The 23,019-nt window shown below is 43.7% G+C and overlaps 1 protein-coding gene across 5 annotated transcripts in view; it reads right to left on the minus strand.

The window, feature by feature from the left end:
* The window catches only part of MARCHF6 (membrane associated ring-CH-type finger 6), a 70,633-nt gene extending 49,959 nt beyond the window's left edge, over positions 1-20,674 (minus strand). For 2 of the 5 annotated variants that reach the window (XM_059694799.1, XM_059694796.1), the window contains exons 1-4: positions 20,433-20,673; positions 5,686-5,782; positions 4,822-4,895; positions 291-434 (exon numbers count right to left, since the gene is read on the minus strand). In XM_059694799.1, coding sequence (XP_059550782.1) covers positions 291-434; positions 4,822-4,895; positions 5,686-5,782; positions 20,433-20,451 — 334 coding nt within the window. In that variant the 5' untranslated portion in view covers positions 20,452-20,673. Of the gene's footprint in view, positions 1-290; positions 435-4,821; positions 4,896-5,685; positions 5,783-19,609; positions 19,907-20,432 lie in introns of those variants that run through there. The other 3 variants (XM_059694800.1, XM_059694797.1, XM_059694798.1) reach the window with 3 other exon arrangements.
* Between the last annotated feature and the right edge of the window lie 2,345 nt (positions 20,675-23,019).

Here is a 23,019-nt window from a genome sequence, read left to right on the forward strand (position 1 = left end):
TCTTTCAACTATGGATTGACTTTGCTTTTTCAATTCTCTCATGAATTCTCATTATTAATTAGACTCTGTATGCTGTATTTTTCTTTCCCACATTCATTCAAGAAACTGATGTAGTTAAAAATATTTCTTAATTCAAGTGAACTGTTTCCTGAGGCTTTACTAATATATGAAATAATAATATCAAATAATTAAGTATCATTCGAACAAAAATATAATCTAATATTACTCTATAATATTAAATAGTTATGCAGTGTTTAATTAACTCCAACCACAGAGGAATGAATACTCACATGCTGTGAGAGGAACAACTCCCAACCATGCAAAGGCCACAAGTGTATAATGAAACCAATATCGTATTGCAGTGCCAATACTTGTAACCAGTCCAGCAAATATGTCTTGGATTGGAAGCCGTGAAGGCATATCTGGGGAATAAACTATTACAGAAAAAAATTATATATAATTTCATGAACACTGAAAAATAGACTGATTCATAAATATAAAATAGGCATATAAAGTTATCTTAACTTTCAACATTTGTATTATACAAATATTTTTCCTATAAAAAATGAATCAAATCCTATCTAATAAAAGAGAAAAATGGTAATTGGCGTACGACGATACCCTTTTCATTGGCTAATCAGGGCTATATGCAAATTAACTGCCAACTATGATTGGCAGTTAACTGCCAACTAAGATTGTCAGTTAACTGCCAACAAGATGGCGGTTAATTTGCATATGTAGGCACAATGCAGGGAGGCAAAAGGGAAAGTAGGAAGAAGCCCCCTGCCACTGACAGTGATCAGAAACCCAGGGGGGAGCTAAGGCCCCAGGGCCGCCTTTGCCCTGCCCCCCAGCCATGATCAGAGAATCAGGCGCCTTTGCTGCCCTGGCCAGTGATAGCAGGAAGTAGGGGTGGAGCCAGCGATGGGAGCTGGGCATGGTCGAAGCTGGCAGTCCCGGGAGCTAGGGGTCCCTTGCCTGGGCCTAAAGCAGAGCCCACGATCGCGGGGCCGCTGCAGCTGCAGGTCCCCGCTGCCCGGGCCGGACGCCTAGGCCAGAGGCGTTAGGCCTGGGCAGGGGCAGAGCCTGCAACTGCGGGGAGCTGGGGGTCCCCTGCCCAGGCCTGACACCTCTGCCAGAGGCCTCAGGCCTGGTCAAGGGGCCGATCCGGTGATTGGTGATCGGAGGGTGATGAGGGTCAACTCCTCTGGCCGAGGCATCAGGCCTGGGTGGGGGGCGGAGCCGGGGATTGGGGAGATATGATGGTCCCCTTGCCCAGGCCTGAAGCCTGGGTCAGAGGCATCAGGCTTGGGTGGGGGGTGGAGCAAGCGATCAGAGGGAGATGGGGGTCCCCTGCCCAGGCATGATTCCTGGGCCAGAGGCCTCAGGCCTGGGCGGGGGACAGAGCCAGTGATCAGGGGGAGATGGGGGTCCCCTGTCCAAGCCTGACACCTCTGGCGGAGGCGTCAGGCCTGGGCAAGGGGCCGATCAGGCGATCGGAGGGTGATTGGGGTCTACGCCTCTGGCCGAGGCATCAGGCCTGGGCAAGGGGCCGATCCTGCGATTGGAGGGTGATGGGGGTCAACGCCTGAGGGCTCCCAGTATGTGAGAGGGGGCAGGCTGGGCTGAGGGACACTCCCCTCCCCACACACACCCAGTGCACGAATTTCGTGCACCGGGCCCCTAGTACTTATAATAATAGCACATTTAAGAAGCCAACAAAAAGACCTCTGAGCAGAAAAAAAGATTCAAGAGAAGTCTGCATCTCTCATTCACAGCCATGAACTTCATGAAAAGCTAATTTACACATCATTCAAACAATATGATTATCTGGCTTCCCAGATTATAAAAGATCAGATAAAGCAAACAGGAGAAAAAGGTGAAACTAGTGACTTCATCAAGAATAAACCCTCCTGCCCGAGCCGGTTTGACTGAGTGGATAGAGAGTCATCCTGCGGACTGAAGGGTCCCAGGTTTGATTCCGGCCAAGGGCACATGCGTGGGCTGCAGGCTTGATCCCCAGTAGGGGGTGTGCAGAAGGCAGTCGATCAATTATTCTCTCTCATCATTGATGTTTGTTTCTATCTCTCTATCCCTCTCCCTTCCTCTCTAAAATCAATAAAAATATATTAAAAAAGAATAAACCCTCCTTCCAAATACAAGCCTTAGAAATAGTACTAAAAAGGCACAACAACCTGGCCCCTGGCAGTGTGGCTCAGTGAATTGAGCGTCATCCCATGCACCAAGAGGTCACTAATTCAATTCCCAGTCAGAGTATATGCTCAGGTTGCAAGCTCAATCCCCAATAGGGGAAGTGCAAGAGGCAGCAGAGCTATCTATGTTTCTATCTCCCTCTCTCTTCCTCTCTCTCTAAAAAAATCAATAAAAACATTCAAAAAAAGGCATAACAATCTGCAGGTCCATTTTGTGTAAAGCAAACAGACAACTGGCATTTGTTAGCCAACCATTTCTCAATTTTAGCACAATAGTTAACACTGCAAATGGTAAATTAAAGTCTTCCCAACTTTCTGTAACATGTTGTTCAATACACTCAGAGGAAGAGGTTGTGCCATGCTTTAGAAAGATTTCCAATGTAAACCACTGCTCCACCACAGGTATCTTCAAAAGAACACAGAAGTAGAATGCCTCTTTCTCCAGTGAGGCCAAAACAAGAATTATGATATATATAAAGTTTTTTTAAAATATCTAAAATTGCCGGAACCGGTTTGGCTCAGTGGATAGAGCGTCGGCCTGCGGACTGAAGGGTCCCAGGTTGGATTCCGGTCAGGGGCATGTACCTTGGTTGCGGACACATCCCCGGTGGGGGACGTGCGGGAGGCAGCTGATCGATGTTTCTCTCTCATCGATGTTTCTGGCTCTCTATCTCTCTCCCTTCTTCTCTGTGAAAAATCAATAAAATATATTTTTTTAAAAAAATCAATGGAAAAATATCCTCAGGTGAGGATTAACAAAAAAATAAATAAAATAAAATAAAATATCTAAAATTTATGAGAGCATTATAACAAAACTGTTCCCATCTACAACATTAAGAAATAATTAACAAATAGCAACTTTTTACAACACACCCACAAAGATCCTTAAAGATATTTGATATTGATACATAACAAGTCATTAAACCAGTAAAAAGAGTTTTTGAGAAAGATAAAGAATACAGCATCTGTCAAATGAAAATTAAAATTTATGTGCCTCAAAGTGAAAAAGCTCACAAGTATTTCTAATCAAACTTTATAAAGATATTTAATTATTTAGTCTTACAGTTTACTATAGCTAAGCTGTTGAATTTTTATGCCCTACAAAAACTTAAAGACTATGAAACAACAGAATTGACATTTTGATGGTAATGAATATAAAGCTCCAAAAGTGAAACCGTAATGACTTTAATAAATTGTACTCTGGCCCTGGCTGGATAGCTCAGTTGGTTAGAGCAGTGGTCGGCAAACTCATTAGTCAACAGAGCCAAATATCAGCAGTACAACGATTGAAATTTCTTTTGAGAGCCAAATTTTTTAAACTTAAACTATATAGGTAGGTAAATTGTTATTAACTTAATTTGGGTACTCCTAAGTTGGCCTTTGCTAAAAACGTCCTCAATCTGAGGGGTCGACCTCAGCGAACGTACCCCCACTTCTTCTAACGCCACTTCTTCAAAATAGACTCGCCCAGGCCAAAAACCGACTTCTGCACATGGGCCACGAAGTTTCAATCGCACTGTATGTGCGCACCCGCACGTGGTCTTTTGTGGAAGAGCCACACTCAAGGGGCCAAAGAGCCACATGTGGCTCGCAAACCGTGGTTTGCCGACCACTGGGTTAGAGCATCCAACCAATATGCCAAGGTTTCAGATTCAATCCCTGATCAGGGCACACATAAGAATCAACCAATGAATTAAAACTAATACTAATTCACAGCATTTATACTCAGCAGCTCAAGATACTTAAAAACAAAAAACTTAAAACACAAAAAAACCTTTGGGGGAGGAGGGCAATGTACTAGGATCCCAGAATAAAAATCATGCTTTATATCCTTGATAACTTGCCAGTATAGTCCAAAATTCAGCAGTCGCCAACCAGTGGTCCGTGAGGTCTGAAAGGTTGGTGACCGCTGCTCTAATTGTTTACAATGAACAATATTAAATATCAATCAACTGGTACAGAATTATAAAATGTAATTGAAATTTTAAAGACTTGCAAAATATTTACTACAGGATTAGAAAATACTGACCTTAAGAACACATTTTAAAAAGCAAGTTAAAACTTTGTTTTTATTATCATTATTATTCCAACCTACATACTTTTAACTCAAAAGATATCACAAATTTGAACAGTGATATGATATTTGATAAAATCAAGGCGTCATTTTTAATTCTGCTGAGTGACTAATGTTATAATTATGTTTTTTGTAAAGGAATCCTTACTTTTCAGAGATACTAAAATGTGTACTGGTGAAATTATAAATAATGGCATTTGCTTTAACACAATTAATGCCATGTAAAGACCATGACTTGAAAATGGGTCAAACTGATTGATGGGTACACGTGGACTCATTACACCTTTGCAAACATTTGAACTTGTCCATAATTTAAAAAAATAATAAAAACAATAAAAAAGAAATGTAACACAAATTAAATCAATATCTCTCATGTGTTAAAAGCAGCCATGTATTTTTTAAAGTATTTTCTAAAATACTATAGCAATACTTTCCATTACTATCAAAGAAAAACTAATTGAAAATAATCATTAAACACTTTCATGGGGCCAGTTACTACCCAAAAATGCAGTGAAAACTTCTAAAAGAACTTACTTGGTGTGAAAGCAAATCTGTGCTTGCATAATTCACAGTATTCTTTTCGACTGTGTTTCAGCCACTGAACTAAGCTGCAATTACAAATACACTCATAAGTATAGTATTTATAACAAGGAAACTTTAATGTTTCATTAAAAACTAATGTTCTGTTTTATTAAAATGCTACATTTCATAAAGCTTTTACAATTTTGACAATTTAAAATTTAAAATATTCCAAACTTTTAATAACAGATGCCTTCTACGGTAGAGAACAGTAACAGTAAAGATAAACCAATATGTATACCTACTATTAAAATGGTTCATTTAAATTGTAATATCCTCAAAGCTAACTGATTATAAGAAAATCTCCAAACATCAACACCAGTTTTAATACTGGTATCATAATACTGTCATCCTGAGGGCTAGGTCTGAATCCTGGTCTGTCACTAACTTCCTGGCTATGTGACATAGAACTAGTTAGTTAACCGTTCTATGCTTCCATTTCTTCATCTGCATAATAACAACAATAACTCCACCTCATAGTTTTGTTGTAAGGCTTAAATGAGAAAAGCACTGAGCACTACCTGGCACAAAGTATTTCATAAAGTAAGCTATTACCATGCCAGACAAAACTAGAAAACCTTAATACTTCCAGTGAACAAAATAAGCCCTCCATGGTAGAAATAAAAAGGTCTCACATATACCTGGAAAGAAATATTCCAAAATACATAGCATAGCAATAAGGAATATGGGTAATTTCCAAATTTTCACAACAAAAAAAATTTTAAATAACTAATTATAGGAAAGTTCATTCAAACAATCCCCCTTTTATATGATGACAAAACTGAAGCTCAGACAAGATTTTCTACAAGGATTACTCACCATTCTTGATGGATAAACTTAATACTGCCAGTACATACACAAGGATGATAAAGAGGTTTCTCAGGTGTTCCTTCTGACCGACACACTCTACATATGTCTGTTAATAAAAAGGAAAACTTGAGTTATCTTTAGTTATAATTTAAAAAAATAGTATGCCCGGCAGGTATGGCTCAGCGGTTGAGCGTCAATCTATGAACCAGGATATCACGATTCAATTCCTGGTCAGCACACATGCCCGAGTTAGCAGATAGATGATTCTCTCTCATCACTGATGTTTCTATCCCTCTATCCCTCTCCCTTCCTCTATCTGAAAACAATAAAGCCATATTTTTTAAATAGACCACCAAAAATTAAAATACTGCATGCTGCCCTAACCGGTTTGGCTCAATGGATAGAGCGTCGGCCTGCGGACTGAAGGGTCCCAGGTTCGATTCTGGTCAAGGGCATGTACCTTGGTTGTGGGCACATCCCCAGTAGATTTTTATATATATAAAATCTTAAAAATTCCCTAACATATAAGAAGGTCAATTGTTCCTTCGCTCTGTGAGTATATCAAACTTAAAAGTAACAGTTTTTATTTAAAACTGCTAATTTTTAATAAATGCTAAGTAGAAATATGCAATATCAAGTCACCATCAGTGTCCTAACAATTTAAAGTCAAGTCCACAGAGATCAAAGGGGAGGGAATTTGGAGTGGACTGGATAAAAGAAGGTGAAGAGAGTAGCTAAAGAACATAAACACATAGGTCATGCACATAGACAACAGAGTGGTGAAGGTCAGGGGAGGGGTGGTGGGGCCTGGATGGAGGTAGGCAAAGGAGGTGGGGGAGAATGGGGGACATCTGTAATAGTGTCATTGACAACAACAACAAAAAAGAATATAAAAAGGATCTAACACCATAAAACTAAAAGTCAAAATAAAATCAACAGTTTACACTCTATATCTAAGGACTTAACATAGTAATAACAGTGGCAGCAGGGACTTCCCTTTAGCTTTACCCCACTTTACCAGAGGTGGAGAGAGAAAGACACCGGTGAGCACATGCGATTGGGGGTAAGGGAGGAATACCCCAAGACCAAGATGGCAGGCCAGGGAGAGGAGAGCCAGAGGCCACCGTAAGCAGCCACAGGGGCACAGGGCTACTGGTCGCAGTTACAGAGCAGCAGGTCATCCCTCACCCTCCCAACCATCACCCCAAGTAGCTCTTGGGAACATTGGACCACCCTAGCGAGAAGACATCTCTTCTCTGTAGCCTGATACAGTGGGGCTAGTTTAATTCCTTCCGAGACCGAGCTCGTTAAGGAGCTCGTTAACTCAAATTACTCTATCAACTCAATGCAAAAAATAGGCCAAGAGACGGCTGGTATCTCAAAAAACTCGTCGGGACACTCGTAAGTCAAGGCCCCAGTGTACATAGGGAGAAGTAATCACACAGAAGGAATCACAACAGATCCATCAAGCTCTCACTCACTCCTCAATGCTCCTCCTGCAGGATCACCAACCAAAACCTGGTTGCAACAATCACCTTCTCTAGGATCTGCTGGGGTCAAGTGCCAACCCCAAGTGGGCAATCTGAGGGGCAACAGGCAGCGTGTACAAGGGACAGGAACTTAACGCAACCTTTTGATCTACTCGCACAGGGAACTCCTTAATGCAGAATAACTGCAATCCAAGCACATCACTAATGGATTTAAAGGGCCGCTGGCATCGGCTGGAACACCACTTGTCAAAGTTGAGGGATACTGAGCACTCAACATAACCTAAATAGTTAGCACTCAAGTTCCTTCGGTTATCAATATGCCAGCCAAATCACTCTGCAAGTGAAATGCCACACATCGCCACCCATGGCAATCCTGTCCCTGCCGGAGTCAGTGGGGTTGTCTAGACTAAGTCAAATAGCAGACTCCATTGCGGTGCCTTTCAGTTCACCTTTGGAACCAGACCTCTAGCTACCACCACCTGATGGGCTTTGGTTTCTTGGAAGCTACCAGCGGATCACAGGAATAATGCTGGCAGTTTGCATCGTTTATAGTCAGAACTACCCGAGATCTGTACCTCTTCAAACCTCCTACTTTCTTTCACCTGCATCCTTGTTATTTAAAGTATTCTTGGCAAAAAGCTTTCACTCTGGTCTGTCCTGCAGTAAGACTTTGAACTTCAGTGGTGCAATAGGAACAAACACCCTAGGCATTCCATCTAATCAGCCTCCGCGAAGTTCCGACACAAAAAACAGAACCATGGCCCTGACCAGTTTGGCTCAGTGGCTAGAGTGTTGGCCTGTGGACTGTAGAGTACCAGGTTCGATTCTGGTCAAGGGCATGTACCTTGGTTGCGGGCACATCCCCAGTACGGGGTGTGCAGGAGGCAGCTGATGGATGTTTCTAACTCTCTATCCCTCTCCCTTCCTCTCTGTAAAAAATCAATAAAATATATTTTAAAAAAAACAAAAACAGAACCATGCTCACATTCCAGGATACCTAGCGGCAGCGTCCAGGCAGCTCGCGCCCTGCTTTGAGCACTCTAATTTTCTCCAAGTACACACTTCAACACCGGGAAACTGCTAAGAGCCAGGAGAGCAGAGGCAGGGGGTGTGGATGGGGACCAAGGCTCCTCAGCCATGGACCCATGCCAGCAACCCAAGCTTGGCAATTTAACTGCACCAAATTCAATACCCTGCACTGAAGCCGGAATTACCCCAGCTGCCAGCACCAGATTTGCTGTTCCTCCTTAAAAGATTTCAAGTGGCCTGGCCGGTGTGGCTCAGTGGTTGAGCTTAGACCTATGAACCAAAAGGTCACAGTTCGAGTCCCAATCAGGGCATATGCCCGGGTTGTGGGCTCGATCCCCAGTGTGGGGCGTGCAGGAGGCAGCCAATCAATGACTCTCTTATCACTGATGTTTCTATCTCTCTCTTCCTCTCCCTCCCTCTCTGAAATCAATAAAAATATATTTTTTAAACAAAGATTTAAAATGGACTCATTCCAATTACAGGATATCAAAGGAGTCCAGTATTGTTTTCCACCATTGTAATTTGCACATCTGCTGACCCTCCTTGATTGGGATAGTTGATTATTAGGCTCCCTCTATGGAACCGAAACTGATCCTCTATTACCTGAATTCCCGATCACCATAAGGCACTACGGACTTCCATCTGAAGTAGCTGATAGGACCATGGGACGCTCCATCACCAGAGCTGCTGGTGCCTGTGGGCTTGGATTAGGTCTGGAATTATCAGTTATCCAGATGGAAGCAGAACATGCACTCAAAGCCATTCTCAATATGACCCAACCAGCCACAGTACTTGGATGCCCAGGGGTTAACTTCAGCGATAGGCCCATGCTACTACTACAAGATTGGCAATGTAGGGTGGGGTGGGTGCAAATGTGGGTAGTCAAACATGGGGCCAAGCAGTTCCCTTGTCCTGTTTCTCCAGCCAGCTCTCAGGCAACTGTGGATGTAGGAAGTAGAGCACTGCAGTGACAGTGTAGCAAGGGGTGTCCTGTAGGCAGAGCACAGTGCAAAGGAAGCCAGCAGGACACTGTGGTCACTGGAATTTGAGTCGCCACATAGCCCTCCATAAACATGGTAAATGACCACAAATGCATCAATGGATTGGGATAGAGCAGGGATTATCCTTGTTGGCACACTACAGCCAGCAGGATGCAAGGACTATACTAAGAGCAATATCCACATGGGTGTGAACCATATTCTGGTGGGCTCCTCCTCTAATATGGACTAGCCCCCATTAGGGCAATCCAGCCCCAAGGAGGTTGGAAGGAACTGTGGCAAGGACCATCAATGGCCAGCTTGGAGGGAAGAAGGTGGAGACTCTGAATCTCCACTTAAGGGGACTGAGGAACACACTTGAATAAGAGGAGACACCGATTTTTCAGAAGACTCAATCCTTCTGAATAAGCAAACACAATAAATCTAAATCAAGCTCCCAGACACTGCTTGAGTCCAGCATAGAGCACTGGGACTCACCCAGCCTCTCTGCAAGGTCAAAACTATTTTCATTTTAACAGTAAGATATTTTAACAGTCTGTCTTTTACTGTAATTGTCCTGCCAATGTACAGTGGAGTATTCCAGATGCTACATGAGACAACTGATTGAATGAAGCCATAGATGAAAAAAAATTCACCTGCCTCCCATTAAACCAGACATTTAATAGGTTTACAAGTATAAAACAAACCCACTCTTCTCACCAATATGTTGGGTTTAGAATAGTTATTTTCATGAAAAAAGTTTACATTAACACATAATAGATATGTTAAATAAATTAATAAACATTTCCAATTTTTTGTTTTATTTTCTTATATGGAAAAGAAACGTTCTTAGTCTTAATGTTTTTAAGAATATAAAGAAATCCTGAAACCAAAAAAGTTCAAGAACCACCGCTCTATAGTAGTGGTTCCAATATTTTTTTGCCCTTGAAACCTTTGGGAAAAAATGAGAGAATAACTATGATTCTCTCAAAATACACACACACACAAATTTTTCATTATTTTGTCAGGGACTTCATAAACCTCCATTGAGCCTATAAAAGGAAAAATAAGAGAACATTAGACATCTAAATCACCTTGCTTTAGAACCACGGAAATCCTATATAATAAAAGGCTAACATGCAAATGACCAAAGGGCAGAACAACCAGTCGCTATGATGTGCACTGACCACCAGGGGGCAGACGCTCAACGCAGGAGCTGCCCCTGGTGGTCAGTGAAGAAGCCTCTCCCACCTCCATGGCAGCACTAAGGATGTCCCCCAAGGACTCCCAGACTGCGAGAGGGCGCAGGCTGGGCTGAGGGACCCTCCCCGCATCCCCACCCTGAGTACACAATTTTCGTGCACCAGGCCTCTAGTCTTTTACATAATTATAAAACAAAATTATATCAAAATGGAAAATAGGCAACCCCTAAATAAAAACAAACTATGTATATCAAGCTTAACCACAGAAGGGAATTATTTTAGAGACTTTAAAACAGTAATCTGACCAATCATACATCCCTAGTAGGCTATATCTATATCCTAAGCTAGAAGGAACTGCTAGCAGAATTCAGTAATCATCGACTAATAACAACACTGAGTCATTTTAAAACTTGGAGGATAAAGACAATAAGCAGTATAATAGTGGTATTGTGGTTACATGTTTAAGAAGTTATTTCTTAGAATATATATGTATTTACAGATGAAAAGATAGCATATCTGAGATTTGCTTTAAAATAATCCAGTCGGAGGGGAGGAGGGAGAGAACGGTGAGATGAAAGAATTATCAGACATATGCTTGAATCTGTTGAATCTACATGCTGGTTACATGAAGGTTTATTAGTCTATTTTGTAAGTGTAAGAAATTTTACATAAAATCTTTTTTTAAAATAAGCAAAGGTTAAGTATGCAATCTGCAAATATCACAGCTGAACTCTTATTTTACTAACACTACCAAGTCCAATTTTATCAATGAAGTTCTTTAGCAAGAGGGCTGAGCATTTGATTTATATAACACACACAATTTTGAAAATTCACGTTAGGAATTTTCTTATTTCACTGGTCATGTTTTTTAAAATGTAATAAAAATTTTCACTGGCTATATCTTCATCAGGGAAGAAAGCAGAATCAGGTTTAAATAATACCTGTCTCAACATTCCTAAAAGACTATTTCTGCACAACCAACAACCCAATTCTAATTTAAAATCATTTAATCTAAGTGTCTCGAATATGGAATTTGTTCTAAAGAATATCACAAATCTCTTTGGCAGTATCGACTGTTTTTTCCCCACATGCTGTGACTGAGTTTTGTTCAAGAGCACTTTATATATAAATATTCCCCTAAATGGAAAGGCAAAGATTGTTGGTGTAAATCAAATAGAATAGTGCTAAGCCCTAGCTATAATACTTGTAAGGCAAACATGCGGCTGTTTAGCAGGCCCTGAGCCCTGCTTAGACTGTGTCATGGGCATTTCCACACCTTATTAGGGAACTGAAGGCTAGGAAAGGCTGCTGAAAAAGAGGCTGCACCTGCTTTTGCTCTATACCCCGAGCTGAATTTCTTTCGCTAATCTGTGTGTAGTCTAGAAGGAAGGGAAGCTCTTCCTGCCATTCCAAGTCCCAGAAGAAAAATCTGAAACAAGGCATAAATATGCAGAACTAAACATCTATTTTGGAAGATACATAAAAACTATTGCTACCTTTGGTGGGTCAGGGTTGGGAAAAAGAAGTCCTTTCCTTATTTTACATGTGTAATATCTATAGTATATATTGTGTATTATTTTACTATCTTACTTTTAAAATCAAGAGTTTCCTATATAGTTATGTTCAAAAACATGTACGAGATTGTTCATAGCAGCACTATTCACAATACCTCCAAAGTGGAAACTACCATTCACACAATACTATATGGCATGAGAATAAACCAACTAAAACAACAAACAGCAATTTGGATTTATCATACAAAGAATAACTACTACACAAATCCACATTTAAAAAGTTCAAAAACAGGAAAGACTAACATATATCATTAGAAGTCAGAATAGTGGTTACCTCTAGGGGAAGGAGGCAGTAAAGACTACAAGAGAGAGGACTGAAGGCTCCAGAACAAAATGAAATAGACGTACTTCTTCCTATTCTCCCTGCCAGGTACAGCTAAAAACCCAGGATATCCTATATAATAAAAGCCTAATATGCAAATCAACTAAACAGTGGTGGAACAACTGGTCATTTATGATGTGCCCTGACCACCAGGGGACAGACGCTCAACATAGGAGCTGCCCCCAGCCCAAAGGCCCCAGGCCAGCCAAAGTAAGTGCCAGCAGGGCACCCCCGCCCTGATCGCCCCCCTGATTGCCCCACCCATAACCCCAGAGAGGGAGGCAACCGGTGCCAGCAGTGGGGGGCAGGGCCAGCGAGCGGGCGGCGCCAGGCCAGCCAAGGCAGGTGTCAGCAGGGGCCCCCCAGATCACCCCGCCGTTCGTCCCACAGATTGGCCCTGATTGCCAGCCAGGCCTAGGTTTCCCTACCCATGCACAAATTCATTGCACCAAGCCTCTAGTTATAAATAAAACAAACATAAGAAGACTCTAAAAGGTAAAGAGAAGGCAGACCAGCAAGGGAGCTGGGGACCCAGTGCCAATTAGTTCTCTGTGTTTGTGTTTTGCTTCATATATCCTGGACTGATGGTGGAGGTGGAAAAAGCTAGTGTTTCTATTCTAGAAACATCGATGAGAACAGACAGAAATATCCCCCCCCCAAAAAAAAAGCCTGCTCTCTCTAGCCAAAGGACCAGGAAAGGGGCCACCTAGCAGAAAATCTTCAGACAATAACTGCTGCTGTACCCCATCCAAACACCACCAAAAAAGAAGAAAAAATGTGGTCCTAACATCACCTCTATCAGCCAAGATTGAGTTAAGAGTAGACTTAGATTAGTTAACTCTATTTCAATTACTGAGACCCAACTAAATTATCAATCACGTTAATGAGTGAATGAGGATTTAAACCTAACCCCCAATCCAAAGAGTGCTCCTTTCCACTTTATTTACTTCCTCCACAACCACCCTAGTTGTGTGATCGAGTTTACTTGAATTTTTTCCCCACAATTTAGTGTCAATATTCTTTATATTTTTACTATCTACTCCAACTTTATTTTATTTCCCCAAAAACACTGCACTATTGAAATAAGAATAAAAATAACTAGGTAATACAGCAGCTAATTAAAAAGCAGTTTTTTTCACCCTTGTTGGATGGTTCAGTTAGTAGATATTTCCATACACCAAAAGGTTCAATCCTGATCGAGGCAGGTACAGGAGGCAACCAATTGATGTTTCACTCTCACAAAGATGTTTCTCTCCCCGCTTCCTGTCTCTCCTAAATCAATTAAAAAATATATATATACACACACGCGCGCGCGCACACACACACACACACACACACACACATATATATATCTCCCTTCAGGTGAGGATTTTTTATGTTTTTATTTTAATTTTATTTTGAGAGGGAGGGGGAGAGATAGAAACATAAATGATGAGAGAGAATCATGGATCGGCTGCCTCTTGCACGGCCCCTACTGCGGATTGAGTTCACAAACCGCCCTGACAGGAACTGGAATCAAACTTGCAACCTATTGGTTACTGGGTCGATGCTCAACAGCTGAGCCACACCTGCCCGGCTAGGGTGAGGATTTTTTTTTAAAAAAAGCAGTTTTACCACTAATGAAGCTGGACAGTTTCACATTTTACTAAATTCTCTCTTTGTGAATTATCTTTTAAAGTCTTTTGTCCAGCTTACTAATTGAGGTCTTAACAAGAAAAGTCCTTCCCCACCCCCCCCCCCAAAAAAATCAGAAAAACATTTGAATAGATACTTTACCAAAAGGTACAGAAATGAAAAATTGCTTTAGTCATTAAGGAAATGCAAATTAAATCACAATAAAATGGCGATGGCTGCACAACGTAACTGTATTTAATGTCATTGAATTACACACTTAAAATGGTTCAAATAGTAAATCTTATGTATATTTTACCACAATAAAAATCTTTTAATCATAGTAACACTATATACCTATTAAAATGACCAAAAAAAACCCAACATACTCTTAGCATAGGAACCAGCAATCCTATTCCTAGGTATTTAGCCTAGTAAAATGAAAATGTATGTTAACACAAAAATCTGTATGAATATAGTGTATTCTGGAAACAAAGGGCCCAAACATTCTACACCTAGGGAATGGGTAAACTGTGGCACATCCCTATAAGAAAACACTAAGCAATAAAAAGGAATGAACTACTGATAGATGCAACAATGTGAATAAATCTCAAAAGCATTTTGTTAAGTAAAAGAAGCCAGTCTAAAAAAGCTACATACTGTACGGTTCCACTTATGACATTCTGGAAGAGGAAAAACTATACAAACAGATCAGTGGCTGCCAGGTCTAGACTGAACTGTGTTGTTTCTCCCACCACTACAAAAATTCATTATGTTGAAATCCTGACCCCCTGATACCCCAGAATGACTGTGTATTTGAAAACAACGTCTTTAAGAGAGGTAATTAAGTTTTAAAATGAGGTCATTAGGATGGGTCCTGACCCAATATGATTGGTGCCTTTATGAAAAGAGGAGATTAGGACACAGACACACACAGAAGGAAAACCATGTGAAGACAGGGAAAACACAAAAAGTCTGCAAGCCAAGAAAAGGAGTTTCAGAAGAACCCAATCCTGCTATACCATTTTCTGTTATTTATTTTTTATTGAATTCATTGGGGTGACATTGGTTAATAAAATTACATAGGCTTCAGGTGTACAATTCTATAATACATCTTCTATATACTGTATTGTGTGTTCACACCCAAGTCAAGCCTCCTTCCATCACCATTTATTCCCCCTTATCCTCTTCTACATTCCCCCCACCCCCCTTCCCCTCTGAAAATCACCATACTATTCTGTCTATGTGGGGCTTTGTTTTGTTTTACTTAATCCCTTCACCTTTTTCACCCAGCCTCCCAACCATCCTCTCCTTCAGACAACTGTCATTCTGTTTTCTGTATCTAAGAATCTGCTTGCTAGTTTATTTTGTTCACTAGATTGCATACATACATGAAACCATATGATATTGCCTTTCTCTGGCTTATTTCACTCTCCAGGTCCACCCATGCTGTCCCTAAAGGTAAAATTTCCTTCTTTTTAAATTTAAGCCAATTAATTTTTAAATAACATTTTCCATTGTATAAATGTGCCACAGCTTTTATTCATTTAGTTACTGATGAGCTCTTAGACTGCTTCCAAATTTTGGCTATCAATACTAATAATAGCCTAGGTGGCGTCACGCCCTCACGCATCGCGCCCTAATGTCATCACAAGATAGCCGTCACAAGATGGCTGCACACACAGCAGAGGCAGGGCCCAGTGGCCGCTCCGCACTGTGAGGCCTGGGGGTCCTGTGGCTCCCCGCGGCACGGAGGAGGCTGGTCCCCGAGGCAGGGGAGGGCAGTTGTGATCAGGCTGACAGGGGAGGGATATTGGGGGCAATCAGGCCAGCAGGGGAGCAGTTAGACATCAATCAGGCTGGCAGGGGAGCAGTTAGGGGCAATCAGGCAGGCAGGCAGGCAGGCAGGCAGGCGAGCAGTTAGGAGCCAGCAGTCCCAGATTGTGAGAGGGATATCCAACTGTAGGTTTAGGCCTGAACCCACAGGAATCGGGCCTAAACCAGCAGTCAGGCATCCCCTGAGGGGTTACAGATTGGAGAGGGTGCAGGCCAGGCTGAGAGACACACCCCCCTCCAGGTGCACGAATTTCATGCACTGGGCCTCTGTTGTAAATAACACAGCAATGAACATAGGGGTGGCATATATATTTTTGAATTAGTGTTTCAGATTTTTTAGGATATATTCCCAGAAGTAAAATCACTGGGTCTCCTGCTTATTCCTTAATCTCAAACTTATAGCCTCCAGAACTGTAAGAAAATTAACTTCTGCTACTTAAGCCCACCCAGTCTGTGGTACTTTGTTATGGCAACACTTGCAAACTAATACAATGTCTGAAACTGAACTTCTGTCTTCCCATTCACAGCTGATGAAACTACACTAGAAATCAATGAATTTCTTTTTGTTAATCCTCACCAGAGGATATGTTTTCTATTGCTTTTTTTTTTCGGGGGGGGGGGGGGGGGGAGAGGGGGAGGGGAGGGAAACATCGGATGTGAGAGAGACACATCAATTGGTTGCCTCCCACACATGCCCCAACCAGGGCAGGAATGGAACCTACAACCCAGGTACGTGCCCCTTGACTTTTAAAACTCAAGACCAGGGGTCCTCAAACTACGGCCAGCGGCCGCCCCCGAAAACATTTTTCCTGCCCGCTGGGTGTTTTTGCCGCTGCTGCCTGCTGCTTAGCAGCCAACTCCTCCCGGCCGGCCCGCAGTGCGCGTGTGTGGAATGTGCGCTGCACTCGCCCTCTCCGACTCCCCTCCTTCTCTCTGTCTCTCCACTCCTCCTCTCAGTCTCGGGTGTGATCAGACGAGTCACGAGCTTGCCTGTGCAGAGCCTGCTGCTGCCTGAGGACCGAGGTAAGAACAAGTTAGGATTTTTTTTTTTTTTGAAGTTAGGGGGTCTATCTTTTTTTTTTATTTTGCAGTTAGTAGGGCCTTTTTTTTTTAAGTTAGGAGAGCTTTTTTTTTTTGAAGTTAGGAGAGCCTTTTTCTTTGAAGTTAGGAGAGCCTTTTTCTTTGAAGTTAGGAGAGCCTTTTTCCAGAATGAAACATCTGAAATCTCCAACCAGATCTAGACTAACTGATGCACACTTGCATCACTTGTTACGACTAGCAGTGACAAATATGAAACCGGACATTGATCATCTCATTAGCCAAAAGCAGGCCCATAGTTCCCATTGAAATACTGGTAAGTTTGTTGATTTAACTTTACTTGTTCTTCATTTTAAATACTGTATTTGTTCCCATTTTTTTACTTCAAAATAAGATATGTGCAGTGTACATAGGAATTTGTTCATAGTTTTTTTTAAAACTATAGTCCGGCCCTCCAACGGGCTGAGGGACAGTGAACTGGCCCCCTGTTTAAAAAGTTTGAGGACCCTGTTCTAGAGAGACAATAACTAGCTATCTGGTTCTGACAACTTATCCACTTAACTCATCCAAGTCACCTCAAGTTTTCCCAAAGTAAATACAGAACAGGACCAATTGCAATACACTTCAGCTTCATACCTCCCCAATGACTGTTTCATAACGCATTAAGAACAACTGCTTTGGCCCTGGCCGATTTTTCTCAGTAGTTAGAGAATCAAAGGGTTCCAGGTACAATTCCCAGTCAAGCATTACCTCAGTTCAATCCACTGTCTGGGTGTAAACAGAAGCAACCAATCAATGTTTCTTTCTCTCATCGATATTTCTATCTCTCTCCCCCTCCTTCCTCCCCTTCATTCTCTCTAAAAAATATGGAAAAATATCCTCAGGTGAGGGTTTAAAAAAAGAACAATTGCTTTGGCATTTTGTTAAAAAAAACAAAAAAAAAAAACACTGATAAGATTGTTTTTTATGTTCTGCTAGCATAAGGAATAATTTAGCAAAATGAAAAAAAAAAAATCAGTTCTATGTACCACTGGGCTGAAATGAGAGCAGTCTACCATATGAGAGTTACATACATCAATACTAGCTTGCAACATCTATCCCAATAGTGTGGTGCTTTTTCCTGCCCGGCAGGTGTGGTTCAGTAGTTAAGGGTCAACCTATGAACAAGGTGGTCTCTCTTCATTCCCTGTCAGGGAACATGCAGGGGTTTCAGGCTCCATTCCCAGTGAGGGGCATGCAAGAGACAGCAGATCAATGATTGTCTCTCATCATTGATGTTTCTCTCTCTCTCCCTCTCCCTTTCCTTCTGTGAAACCAATTTAAATAAATAAGAAAAGGAAGGAAGAAAGGGAGGGAGGGAGGGAGGGAGGGAGGGAGGGAGGGTGGAAGGAAGGAAGGAAGGAAGGAAAGAAGGAAAAAGGAAGAAAGAAAGAAGATTCCCCCCTACCCCCACCTTGCACTGCAGGATCAGACTCCTAATCCTAAAATGAGGAAGCTGCATATCTAGTCTCCCCCAGCTCTGAAGTTTAAAGATGTGATGATGGATAACAGTTTATGTAATACATCTGCACTCATACAAACATAAGAATGACTCACCCATCCTCTGTATTATGAAAATAGGTTATAAACCTGTTGATTTTACAAACATAAAATCTAACACACTAAACACTTTTGAGATCTCTAAAATCTAGTAAATAATATGAAAGGGCAAAATCCATTTGGCAAATAATCAATTTTCTAACAGAATTCAGTATTGCTTACTATAAATACAAGACATTCTGAGCATTATAACATCATATATGGTGCCACTAGAGGCAAGCAAATGCTATTTTTAAAAGAGAAGAGTTACACTGTTTGCAAGGTTGATATTTTAGTAGCATTCTTATTCTCTTTGTTCAGATTAACATATTAAAAATAGAAAAGTAAACATCATCATCAGTGTTTTAATAAGGGGTGACAGATTCAAATATTTTAAAATTTTCTTTGTTTAGCCACATTTTCCAAATCTACTAAACGACGATTTCTTTTGTAATCAGGTAAGAACCCAATCCATTTTCTTAATATAAGAAATCATCTGTAATTTATTTAGCAAATAGAACAGTTGTTTGCAAGTCTTTTGCACCTTGACTAGCATTTTTACCATGACATTCTTTCCTTCCAGGGTTTTTACCAAGTTCAGTTTAAATTCATTTTGAAAATTTCAATTTTATAATTTCACAAAAGTAGGCAAGAGAAGTATTAAAATTCATTTTCACTTAATGACCGGCGGTTCCATAAAGCAACTACAAAATAAAGTTCTATCAAACAACTAAGGCCTGATAAAAGGAAAACTCTATAATCAGAATATCTAGGCTTCAAATCTGCCTCTTCCTGGGTGTGCAACTTGAAAACCCTATTAAAATACCCAAGCCCGGATTTCCCCGTCTATAAAGGGGAATGCCTACCTCCCCCACATAGCTCCTGTGAAGATCAAGTGTGAGTGCCTGCGAGTGTGCTCTGTAAACCGCGCTGTCACATGCAATGTTACCACAGAGGAGGTCCTCGCTGATTATCAAAGGAAAGGCTTCTTTAAAGGAAGGTGAGTCGAGTTCTAGCAACTCGTGACATACTTAGACAATGTCAAACTTTGTATCGCTCCCGGATCTTCACCTACAACCACCGGGATCGCGGTTCATCAGGTGGAAAGCTGTTCCTCACGTCCCCACATACGTACGCCCAAAACGTAAGTGCATCGTCACCCACAACCAAAACATCAAGAAACAGGGTCATTGAGGCATTTCCTCTAGACATTTTCTAAACTGACCGACTCTTTTAAAAATATATATATATATAAAACTGCTTAAAAAGAACCTACCATATTCGGCCTCCGGGTAAACAAACGCGGTTCCATCACCGGATGTGTCTGCCTAGGTATTCCGCGTACAAAGCTCAGCTCGTTCCGAGGCCGTCACATCCCAAACACACGCGCACGCCGAGCCCGGGCCCTGCTGTCAGGGGCCAAACACCGGATAAACCACCGCAAAACAAAACCAGGCTACCGAGCCGGCCTCCCCGGACGGCCTCGCTCGCGGGGCCTTCCTCTTCCTCGTTTTTGTAAACATACTCGACGGGGACCGGCGGGCGGAGGGCAAGGGTTTTAAACCGGGGTCAGTGGAGTTCACGCCACTCGGCCGTCACCTGGCGGGGTGTTTTTCGCCAAGTTTCAGAGGCAACAAAGAAGTTTTGTCGCGAGGGAGGCAGGGCCGGCACAGCGATGGGCACCACGACAGGAAAGAAAGACAAAACCGAGTGAGGGGAGGGCGTGGGAAACGCCCCCACACTCGGAGCCGCCGCCGCCGCGTCCCCGCCGCCCCGGGCCTGGCGGGAGGCAGGGGGCGGGGAGGCGGACCTGCCTCGGTCCCGCAGCCCAGACGCCCCGGCCCCGCAGCGTCCGGACCTCCGCGCGCGGGCGGGAAACGGCGGGGGGCGCCGAGGGGTCACCTTCCCCCGCCGCCGCGGCCCACCGCCCCTCGCGCCCACTGCTCCGCGGGCCAACGGCTCGGGCGCCGGCCCCGCCGCGGGCCCCGCGCGCCCCCGCCCGAGGGGAGGCGCCCCGCCGCACTCCTCGAGCGCCGCGGACCGGGTGCGGGCCGGCGGAACCCGGGCGCCGGTGCAAGGGCGCGGACGCCGCGACTTACCTTCCTCGGCGGTGTCCATCTTGTCTGGCGGGGCGGCGGTGACGCAGCCGCGAGGCTCCCGCGGCGGAGGCCCGAGCCTTCCGTCTGGGGCGGGGAGGGCGGGGAGGAGAGAGGAGAGAGCGGAGCCGGCCGGGCAGGTGCGTGTGCTCCGGTGCGAGCGAGGAAGCGAGAGGAAGGAGTGTCGGGGAGAGGGAGAGGGAGAGGCTGACAGAAAGCGGGCGAGAGCGGGAGGGGGAGGGGCTGGGAGGCCCGAGGGGCGAGGCCTGGGCGGGGCGACGGCCGGAAGGGGCGGGCCTCTCCCAACGACGGGGGCCGTCACTTCCGGCGAGGACCCTGGGGCGCAGGGGGCGGATACTGGCCGGGCCGGAGTTCCTGACCAGGGACGCGGCTGCCTGGCCCTTGTCCGGAGGGCGGTGCGGGGCCGCGGGGCTGTAACTGGGAGGGAACTGAACTCTGGTGGCCCTGGGGAGGCGACAGAGAACCCGAAGCGGGAGAGCGGCGAGGGCCGTCCCTGGGGCGCCTGAGAATTACCCGGTTCGCCCGGCTGCTGTTGCTCGCTGGTTGAGTGTCCACCTCTGAACCAGAAGGTCCCGTGGGGGCGGGGGGGTGGGGTCTGGGCTGGGGGCCTGCGGGAGACAGCCGGTCAGTGATACTCTCTCATCAATGATGTTTCTCTCTCTCTCCCCCCCCCTTTCCCTTCCTTTCTGAATTCAATAAAAATATATTTGAAAAGAAAAAAAGAGTTACTTGGGTGCTTGTGAAAATAAGGATTCTGCACCCTCCTGCCACCCCGCGCCCCACCCCCTCGGAGGTTCTGGGCCCAGGAAGGTGCTCCTCCCCCCCCCCCCCAACCTGGGCAGTTCTGATGCCCCTTTTGAGGAAGCACTAAAACAGCGATTTTCAACCTCTCTGATCTCATGGCACACGTAAACTGATGACTAAAATTCCGCGGCACACCAAAAAATAGGTTTTTTGCCAATCTGATCCAAAAAATAGGTGTATTTTTTATTCACACCATACGGCTGTTGTCATTTTTTTTTATTTCACAATCTAAGGGGGAAAGAGGTCAATGCCCCTGACTAAATTGTCAGGTATTGTTTTTTGTTTGTTTGTTTGTTTGTTTTTTTTAATACTGTGCCCCTGGCCAGGTAGCTCAGCTGGTTGGAGCATGGTCCCATACACCAAGGTTGCAGACTCAGTCCTGGGTAGGGCACATACAAGAACCAACCAATGAAAGCATAAATAAGTAGAACAGCAAATCGATGTTTCTCTGTCTCCTCTCTCTAAAATCAATTTTTTTAATTATTGCAGTACACCGAATTTCCCTGTACTGAAATATCTCTGAAATGTAAGAGGAAGTGCTAAAATATCGCTGACAGTAAGACAAGCACTAACCTTACCAAGATTCCACCCAGGGAGGCTTCTGCTTGGGTTGGAAGGACTACGCCTGTAAACTGTGTAGGCTGGGGATTGAAACGTGAACCTGAAAGAAATCGGTTCAGCTGTGGACAGGGCTTGATATACGTACCGAGTTATGGACGCTTACCTGGCCAGAGCTAAATTGCTTCAGCCGGATGAAAGGTTGAGCTCTGCCTCCATCATTACACTGCCTTTCCTCGTGATCTTGGCTTTTTCTCTAAGTGGAAAACTATTTAGAAAATACAGATTGTAGCCCTGGCCGGTGTGGCTCAGTTGGAGTATCATCCTGTACACATAAAGGTTGTGTGTTCGATTCCTGGTCAGGGCACATACCTAGGTTGTGGATTTGATCCCGGCTCGGGGTATGTATGGGAAGAGGGATCGATCTTCTTCACATCAATGTTTCTCTCTCTCTCTCTCTCTCTCTCTCTCTCTCTCTCTCTCTCTCTCTCTCCCCCTTCACCTCTCTAAAGTCAATAAACATATCCTCAGGTGAGGATTGGGAAAAAAGAAAATGCAGATTAGAAAGGCCACCACCATAGAATTGCCTGAGTAGAAGCAAAGATGTCTCTAACCCCCCCCCCCCAAAAAAATATTTTAAGCAATATGCAGATAGATCCAAGAATGCTAGCAAACATTTTTCCCATCTGTGTGAGTGAAGCAATTGGGAAGGCCCCTCTCCCAAGCCTCATCTATCAGAGAAAGACTTAGAATAAAGGTAATGAAATGGAGTCCTCCAAAATGAGAGCAGCCCTCGAAGTGTAATGTCACTGATTTGACTAATGTTCACCACGGCAGGAAAGCAAGTTCTTGACACAATAATGAAGACTCACTGTTTTCAATGACTGACCTTGAGAAATGAGCATATTTAACCCTTTTGTGTTGAATTTGAAGGAGGCTGTCTCCAACCCTCATCCCCCACACCCAACCCTCACCCCCCCCCGCCACCCCCGCCCCACCCATGAGAGCTTACAACCCTGTAAAGTCTGTGGCAGAGCACCTCTCTCTCACCTCAGGTCAAAGGCACACAGTTGAGGGCCACCAGACCAAGTCTCAGATGTTGGACAGCATGGGGGAAAGGATGCTGAGGGAAAGATGGACTGTAGGATTTACTGAAGGAAGTACTAGCATTTCAAGGCAGGTATGTGAACCTCCAGGAGCTGAACCC

The sequence above is a fragment of the Myotis daubentonii genome, chromosome 4, assembly GCF_963259705.1.
Source record: "Myotis daubentonii chromosome 4, mMyoDau2.1, whole genome shotgun sequence".
NCBI lineage: Eukaryota > Metazoa > Chordata > Mammalia > Chiroptera > Vespertilionidae > Myotis > Myotis daubentonii.